A 9,205-nucleotide genomic window follows, 5' to 3' on the forward strand; every position below is an offset into this window, starting at 1 on the left:
ATCTTACTGACATGAGAGGGCAAGTTACCAGGATTAAGTTATGATCAGAATAGTTCAGTAGAGAGAAAGAGAAAAAAAAAATTAGCAGAAGGATCAGCAGTGAGAAAAAGTTCAAATATGTGGTTGGACAAGAGGCCCACCAAGACATAAAGTAACTTGGAGGGTGTAGAAGCTGCAGTTAAGGAAGAAAGAAGGCTTTTCCGGGAATGGAAGAAGTGTGGTAACAAAGAGGAATACTTGGCTGCCAAGCATAATGCTAGAAAAGCGGTATACAAGGTGAAGTCTGAGTCACAGAGACTTTTACTTGATAACCTCAATTGTGTGGAAAGGAATAACTTGATATTTAAGGTGGCAAATCAGGTGAAGAAGGAGAATCGGGATATTATAGGTGAGCAATGTGTGCAGAATGATGAAGGAAGGGTAGTGGTGAACACTGGGGATATTAAAGATGCATGGAGAGAGCATTATTGCAGGTTGTCGAATGAGGAATTTGACTGGTACAGGGAAGGTTTGGAGCCAGCAGATCCAGTGTTTGGTCCTGGGCCTTTGATTGATGCTGCTACTCTGAGTGAGGCAATAGGCAGGATGCAGGTGGGGAAGGCAGCAGGTGTGTCTGGGTTCACTGCTGAAATGTTGAAGGCCTCAGGAGATATAGAAGTGAGGTTAGTCCCTGACCTGATAAATATGATTGTATATGAGTGTGTTGTCCCAGATGATTGGCTGAAGAGTGTAATTGTAAACGTGTACAAGGGGAAGGGTGATGCCCTGGAAAGAGGAAATTGTTGAGGTACAGTGGGCTCGCACAGTGCGCAAGAGAGTGGGCGGTCCTGGTCCTCATGCAGTGTGAAATTGCGCACAGAGAAAACGTAATCTTATGGGAAAAATATCATATGGGTGGTACCCCCTCATACCTGGACATTTTATGGCCCTTAGGGACATAATAAAGGTCAAATTTTTCAGACATTGTACTACAGATATAGCTACAGTAACAAAAATATGGGCAGTCACCTTAACAACAGTAGACAACAGGCCTGATGGACTTAAATAACTGGGGTTCCGAGGCGTGCCAACACACTCAGAGTGCTCCCGCCGCCACCCTGGCTGCACCACGCTTGTTTAATGGTTGCCAATGTTGTATTATTCCAAGCTTTGACGAAGAAATTTACAGCCTGTCGAATGTTACATTTCTTCCAGAATGCAGCAACAGTCATTATTATGGGGGTTGCAGGTATGCCAGGTGAAGCAGGTGAATCAGGTGTGGCTGTGAAGGTGGAGGGGGTGGCGGCTGGTGATTCAAGTGGGTGAGTGAAGGAGGAGGGAACGGCGACGGGCAAGTTAGGGGAGGTGGTGAGGGGAGGATCCTCCCTCTCCTCCTCGCTACTGCTCACATTTTTGGCAATTTCCTTCATCTTGCTTGTCTGTTTCATTCCTCATCCTGTTATGGACATATTGGCAGTATAACAACTTGGTATTCGCGAAGTAACCGTCATTATTATAGAAACTGGGTATCTATTCTAACTTACTGTTATTGCCGAAAACGTTATTGTCGAAGTTGTGATTGGAGAGATCGTACTGTAGACTCCTCTTCAGCACCTTCCCCAGGAGCCTCTAGGTCACTATTGGCACGTTGTGTGTGTGGGGGGGTGTCCTGTACTAGTGGAAAATGGTGTTTTTGAGCCACTCCTTGCCTCTACCTCGCGTTCCGTGAAGTAAACTCGCTCATGATTTTTCGTCACTCGTGTACAATGCGATTCGCACACTCTGAGCTCGCACAGTAGGTGAACCCACTGTTTAAAGCTTTTAGATCAGATAATGAAGGTAATGGGGAGAGTTCTAGAAGGTACAATTGGAGAAAGAGTGAATATTGATGAGATGCAGTTTGGGTTTATGCCAGGGAGGGGGACCACTGATGTCATATTCAGTGTTTGATAGCTTCGGGAAAAATGTATAGGAAAGAAAAGGGAATTGTAGTTTGTTTTTGTTGATTTGGAGAAGGCCTTTACAGAGTCCCTAGAGAGGTGATGAAGTGGGCAATGAGAAAGCTTGGGATCAAGGAGCAGCCGGTTAGGGTGGTTGTGGCCATGTATGTGGGTGCTCACACCCAGGTAAGAGTGAATGGAGTTTTGAGTGAGGTTTCCATGGATGTTGGTGTGCACCAGGGGTCAGTTTTCAGTCCCTTGTTGTTCATCATGGTACTTCAAGCCCTCTTATGTGACTTTAGAAATGGACTTCCGTGGAAGTTGTTGTATGATGATGATTTGGTGTTGGCTGCAGAGAATAAAAGGGAGGCAGAGGAAAGATTTAGGAAGTGGAGAGATGGTATGGGATGCAAGGGCTTAAAAGTAAATGCAGGTAAAACAGAAGTGATGATATCTAGGGTTGGTGGTGGTACTGTCAAAGAAGGAGAGTGGCCATGTGCAATCTGCCACAAGGATGTGGGAAGTAATTTCACCTTGTGCAATGTTTGTAATAAGTAGGTGCATAAGAGATGTAGTGGTATTAGAGGTGGACTGCAATATTTAATATGTACAGTGTGTCGGGGAGAGCAGTTGGAGATTCTCAGGCGAGTTTAGTGTGTGGAAGAGTTTTTTATTTGGGAGACATGTTATGTGCTGGAAGTAGGGCTGGTGCTAGTGCTGTGGCTAGGGTGAGGAGTGGTTGGAAGAAGTTCAGGGAGCTGTTGCCTCTCCTGACATTGAGAGGGCTCTCCCTACGTGCTAAGGGATCTTTGTATGCAGCATGTGTTAGGAGTGTAATGCTGTATGGTAGTGAGACCTGGGCAATAAAAGAAGAGGATATTCACAGGCTCACATGTACAGAAATGACAATGACTAGGTGGATGTGCTATGCTTACCTGAGTGCAAGGCCTGGGGGGGCTAGGTTTATGATGGAAGAGTTAAGAGGTAGGATGAGACTGGAGTGTATTTTTGTAATGAGGAGAGGTAGATTGAGGTGGTTTGGGCATGTGGAGAGGATGGGGGATGGTAATTGGGTGCAGAAAGTGAGAAGCATTAATATTAGGGGTGGAGTTGCAAGGGGTAGACCAAAAAAGACCTGGGACGAGGTCATTAAGTGTGACCCTAGGGTTAAGGGACTGAACAGGGAGGCTGCCATAGATTGGTCAGCATGGAGAGCATTGACCAAGGCCAACGCATGCAAGCATATTGGATCCTTCAAAACCGAAATGAAACGATGTTGGAACTCTCCCAAAATTTATCAGGGATATGAGTAGGGTGCTGTTCAAGCTACTGTTGTCATTAATGATGGAAAAATTGTAAGTAGGTTTCCAACCTGGGCTCTTTCTAAATCTTCTCTTGCACTTCAGTTGTTGTATACATATATTTTTGATATACACTTACTTGTGTTCTAAAGCATAATATAAAATTGTAAATGATGATAATTCAAGGAAAAGCTAACTGGAAATGACACCTGTGGCTGTCTATGATCGACAGTATTTTGCCCCACTGCACAGTATATGGTACTTTCAGCATTAAATTAGTTTCATTGCTTCATTGGCTTTCTGACTCTGCTATCATGATGTTCCCATATGGGAGAGATCCTAGGAGGAAGTAAGGTATCAGTGAAAAAGTTAGATCCATTGGTTTGTTAGCCCATACTGTATAGTAACAATATAATGAGGGTATTTACTCTTAGTCAGCTAAAATGGTAGTAGATCCATACCTCCTGGCAGGCACTTTTAATTGGCTAAGGTTATGTGTATCACATTAAAAGAATGTTAATCTGTGTAACCCTGTTCACATTTTTTCCTCAGTTTCCCCCAAGTCTTAAATGGTGGCTGAAAGGACATGGCTCTATTGCCAGATTGGCTGGCACGGAAGAGCCCATAGTTGGATTGTACCATAAATTAATAAAATAATTTGGCTTTAAGATAATTAAATACCCAGTTGCAACTGTACAGTTGAATGGACTAATGAGAGTGCTTTAAACACTGACTAATAAGGATTTCTCACAGCTGAGTAAAGTAATAGACTAAGATACTATTCAGCACAGCAACAATCCTTGTGTAAGGCTTAAGCTTGTGACTACCCTAATCTTACCACCTTCGTTTTGTACGATTGTTCTGTCAACCAAAAAAGTATCAACCTTCTTACCATGTGTATCATTCTAAAAAAAATGGATGAAACAGTGGGATGTCTGGGCCACTTTGTGACTGTGAGTGAAAATATTATCTTTTGTGTGATTATGAGTGGAAATACTATCTTTGTATATATTATATGCAAAATTGCACGGAGTATCAATATACGGTGATACCATACATTTTTGAGGCACCAGACTAATATATTAGTTTGTTCCTGCAAAACTTACTCATTTTCATATCGTTTGATCTTCAGGGGTGCTCCCCCCCCCCACATCTATTGCCTGATGCTTTAATCCCGTAAGGGGGTGGCCATAAACAAATCGCTGTTGTGTCGCCCTGTCTCTCACCATTTCACTACCCTCCCCCAGTTTACACCCCCCTCTTTCATATACCTCTCCACTCCATCCCTCCATATCCTCAGCCTCCCCCTCCACCTCATTCACATACACTCTCCTCGTTAGTCTTAATGCTCCCTCACTTCCTCATTTGTCAGTCTGTCTCTCTATGTAACTCCACTTGCTTCCCTAAAGTAACTCATTACCACTGCTCTCATTCTTGATTTGCGTCCTTCCAACATGGTCCAAGCTTCACTTCCATACATTAGAGTTGGCTATCATGCAGTGACCTTGTTACTTCCATGCCATATATTGCCAGAGGCCTTAATCCCTCAAGGGGTGGCCACAAGCAAATTGCCTCCATGTCACCCTGTCTATTGCCATTTCACTTCCCTCCTACCAGCCCACAACCCCCTCTCTCATATGCCTCTCCATGCCATCCCTTCATCTCATTCTTTGCCTCCCCCTCCTTCCCCTTCTCTCACATACACTCTCCTCATTAGTCTCTCGCTCTCCATCCTCTTCACGTGGCCAAACCACCTCAGTGTATTTCTCCTAAAACTTGCTATCACATCCACATCCACACTGCAATGCTCCCTCACTTCCTTATTTGTCAGTCTCTCACTCCATGTAACTGCACATGCTCCTCTCAAATAACTCATTTCCACTGCTCTCACTCTTGACTTGTGTCCTTTTAATAAGGTCAAAGCTTCACATCCGTACATTGGAGCTGGTATCACAATACTATCATAGTGACCTATTTTTACGTGCATGCTCACTTCCCTATTTCTTAACACTGCTTTTTGAGAACCGACAACCTTTCTTCCTTCTTGTACCCTTTCAAGTACTTCATCCTCCAAACTTCCAGCCTTACTCATCACACAACCTAAGTATTTAAATGCACTCACATTTTCTATATCATCATCCAGCCTCACAGTGACTTCATTTCCCTCAAAGACCATAACTTTACTCTTCCCTACATTCACCTTTAGATTCTGTTTCTTACACAATCTCCCAGATTCATTCACCAAGCCTTACAATTCCCCTTCATCTTCACTTAACAGTACAGTATCATCTGCAGACAACAATACAGGAAGTTTCCAAATGCTGCCCTCTCTCATTAGGACCTCTCCAACATCCACTGCCGTATCTTGTATCTCTTTTATAACCCCATCTGTATACAGATTGAACAACCATGGAGACATGACACATCCCTCTTTCAATCCAACATTCAGACAGAAAAATTCTCTCAGTTCACTATCCACATGCACTGCAGCCCTAGCACCCTCATACATACTGTACTCTTCATGGCATTCAGCAACTTCCCATTTACTCCATATTTTCTTAATACTTTCCACATTCCATTTCTATCCACTCTGTCATATGCTTTCTCCAAATCCATGAAGGCCACATACAACCTCTTTTCTTTCTCTGGAAACTTTTCCGCTTAAGACCCAAGGGTGAATATCCGATCTACACAACCTCTTGCTTTCCTAAACCTCCCTGTTCTTCTCCAACTAATTCTTCTGTTATTTACTTAACTCTGTCAATAAGTATTCTATCATATACTTTGCCTGTTACACTAAGAAGACAAATGCCCTTATAATAACCACACACTTCTTTTTACCCGTTTCCTCGGTACACGGGAATAATTATACCTGACTTCCAATCCTCTGGGACTCTGCCTTCCTTCCATGGCAATCAGCACATTTCCATATCGATTCTACTACTGACTGCACACAATTAAATGATTCACGAGGATCTTTTTTTCCAGGAAAAAAAAAATCTGTAGCATCTTGATTTCCATCATCTGTCTGATACTGAAACCTCCATCCTGTTAGTGTCAGATCCTAATAGACCCATTCATGTCCTCAGTTCCTTCCACATCGGATGCTTACCTCACCATTCAATATGTCCACCACTCACATTATCCTCTTCAGTCCATTGATGTTATTTTTGTTGTGTCCTTCCTGTCTTCAGATGACCATATTAACTTAGTATCCAGAGAGCCACCATATAATTATTTGCCTCAGAATACACTTTTTGATCTGGAAGGGTATGATATGGTATGGTACCAGTCAAAAAGGCTCTAACATGCTTGGATGCATAGGTTATGATCACCTAATGGTGGCTTTCCATGCTGCTCGATCTCTGGCAGCCCCCGTATTCAGTCCCTTATCCCTAAGGTCACACTCTATGACCTCGTCCCAGGTCTTTATCAGTCTGCCTCTCACAACCCTACCCTCAACATTCACACTTTTCATCTTCTGCACCTTAGTATCCAGATAGCTACCATATAATTATTTGCCTCAGAATAAACTTTTTGGTATGGAAAGGTATGATATGGTATGGTACCAGTTAAAAAGGCTCTAACATGCATGCATGCATAGTCCTTGATCACCTATTGGTGGCTTTCCATGCTGGTCGAGTTCTGGCAGCCCCCATATTCAGTCCCTTATCCCTGAGGTCTCACTCTGTGACCTCATCCCAGGTCTTTTTCAGTCTGCCTTTCACAACCCTACCCTCGGCATTCACACTTTTCATCTTCTATGCCCAGTCGTCATCCTTCATCCTCTCAGCATGCCCAAACAATCTAAGTCTACCCCTCCTCATCCGTTCTCATCACAACACCAATGCATTAAAGTCCCATCCTTCCTTTCAACTCTTCTGTTGCAATCCTAGCCCTCTCCCTCCCTACCTAGGCTTCATATTCAAGGATGCACTACACATCCATCTAATCATTGTAATTTCAGTATGTTTGAGCCTATGACTGGCCTTCATTTGCCCTTTCAGTTCAAGATATCAGCCATAAACTGAATAAAATCATTAGGTAACCTCAAGAATATACAACACAACTTTCTAATTTTTTAAAGCTTCTCTTCCTTCACTATGATATTGTATCTCCATACTTTCGTACGTAATTTGTATCATGTCTTCTTGCATCTCACTGAACACTGTCTCCTTTCTTCTTTCCAACATAGTGGAATTTTTCTTCTACATTTATTACCCCATCAGGAACATAGGTGGTCAGAGTTAAGCTACCCACTATAGACATTTGAAGAAAAAAAATGACCAGTGGCTATCTTGAGTTGCATTATGTGAATAGTAATGCACAACCACACCTAGGCTTGAACAACTTTTTCATCTACTTTAAGTTGGAGGATATTATCCCACTTGACCACCAGGCATTGACTGCCACAACGTAATAGTTTCCTGGGTTACAGAAAACCATTAGGCATGTCACCCAGTGGAGGATAATGTGAGGTAGCACTGCATCAAGTGAGAGTATGGCAGCCACCCCAGCCTACCATATGGCATAGGAACATGAGACAACCCCTAAAGATCTTATATTATTAATACAGTATCATAATGAGTCTGAGTCACATCCTTCAAATGCATAGTTAAATGCTCAAGATGTTTGCCAGAATATGCATGCCAGTCCTGTAATTCCAAGAAATTCTCCATCATGGGAGAGACATCCTGTCCTGAACTCTCTTCCTTTCAGGTAAATAATTGTGTGGGGACTTCTTTCCCTACCGAAAATCCTAGACACCTTTGGAAGCTTACACAGTTGCTCAGATGTACACTTTCTAACTTTCACTCCACTTTCTGACTGATCCCTCTTCTTCTTCCAGTTTACATTCTGGTTTCTTGCTTTCCACCCCTGATGAAGAACCTGTATGTGGTGATGCTGTACACCATAGGTGGAGCTGCTGTGGTGTGCATGTGGGAACCAAACCCCCTCATATTTCCCAGCACCTCACAGTGGGAAGGACCCTGGTCTGACACAGGCGAGGTGCTGTCTGTCACCAGGGGTTGTCAGATTCCTGCATGGTGTATGCACTCTGACTGAATGGTGACTGTGCTTGTAGGATGGCCTCATAAAGAGTATTATTGCTTATGTGTCATTGACAGGTCTGCTTGCCCAGACAACAGCCTTTCACCCCTCTCATCTCTCCTGCTTACATTTCTCCCTCTCTCATCCATCCAGCCACCACTTATATCTCACTTATCTTTTAAACTCATACTTACTCTTATTTCCCTGACAGTTGTTTACGTACTCAAGTATGAGTCCAGTGAGTGGTGCGATGTCTGGTGTAATCTCCCCCACCAGCATGAGCCTCTTCACCTCCCCTGGTAGCACCCCCCGCACCACACCCCGCTCCACCCCTCCTGCTGTGCCTCGCTGGAATACACCCTTCATCAGTTTGGATGAAAATATGGACTACACTACGATGTCCACCCTAATGCCCTCACTCCCAGCTGATGCCACCTCGGCACAGCTCATAGAGGATGGTAGGTGATAATTTTAACCTTTTCACTGTGATTATGTAGTTTTTATTTTAATCCTGCAACCTGCAGGTACTTATAGTTAGTTCAGGATAGAGTTTTCAGATTGGAGAGGATAGGTACAGCATTAATCTCATCAATACGAGACCTTTCCCAAGTTGAGTATACTGTACGTCTTTTTGAGGTAGGAAGAATAATTTTAAAAAATGTCATTGGATTGAAGAGATTAAAGGAATTTTATGATTTTGGCTAATGTTCCTGTTAACCCATTACTACAAGAGGTCTTCCCTGTAAGCTTACTTAAAATATTTGATCATGGCAAGGATAAAATTAAATGGCTATTATTATAGTTGAGGTGATTAAATTAACTCACAAAAAAAAAAAATAAAAGTTCCCTAAGCTATGTTTCATTTTATTCAGCTTCATGTAGTTTGTTTATGTATTTATTTATTTTATTTTGTGGGAATTAGTGTTCTTTTGA

At 42.8% G+C, this 9,205-nt stretch overlaps 1 protein-coding gene across 1 annotated transcript in view; it reads left to right on the forward strand.

Annotated features, from left to right (window-relative positions):
* Positions 1 to 8,810, forward strand: part of NfI (Nuclear factor I) — a 483,234-nt gene extending 474,424 nt beyond the window's left edge. Inside the window, exons 15-16 of the mRNA XM_080276464.1 lie at positions 8,484 to 8,730; positions 8,797 to 8,810. Of these exons, the coding sequence (XP_080132590.1) occupies positions 8,484 to 8,730; positions 8,797 to 8,810 (261 nt within the window). The remainder of the gene's footprint in view (positions 1 to 8,483; positions 8,731 to 8,796) is intronic.
* The last annotated feature ends 395 nt before the right edge of the window (positions 8,811 to 9,205 follow it).

The sequence above is a fragment of the Coenobita brevimanus genome, chromosome 65, assembly GCF_032717465.1.
Source record: "Coenobita brevimanus isolate Jiangsu-jjx chromosome 65, ASM3271746v2, whole genome shotgun sequence".
In the NCBI taxonomy this organism is placed as follows: domain Eukaryota; kingdom Metazoa; phylum Arthropoda; class Malacostraca; order Decapoda; family Coenobitidae; genus Coenobita; species Coenobita brevimanus.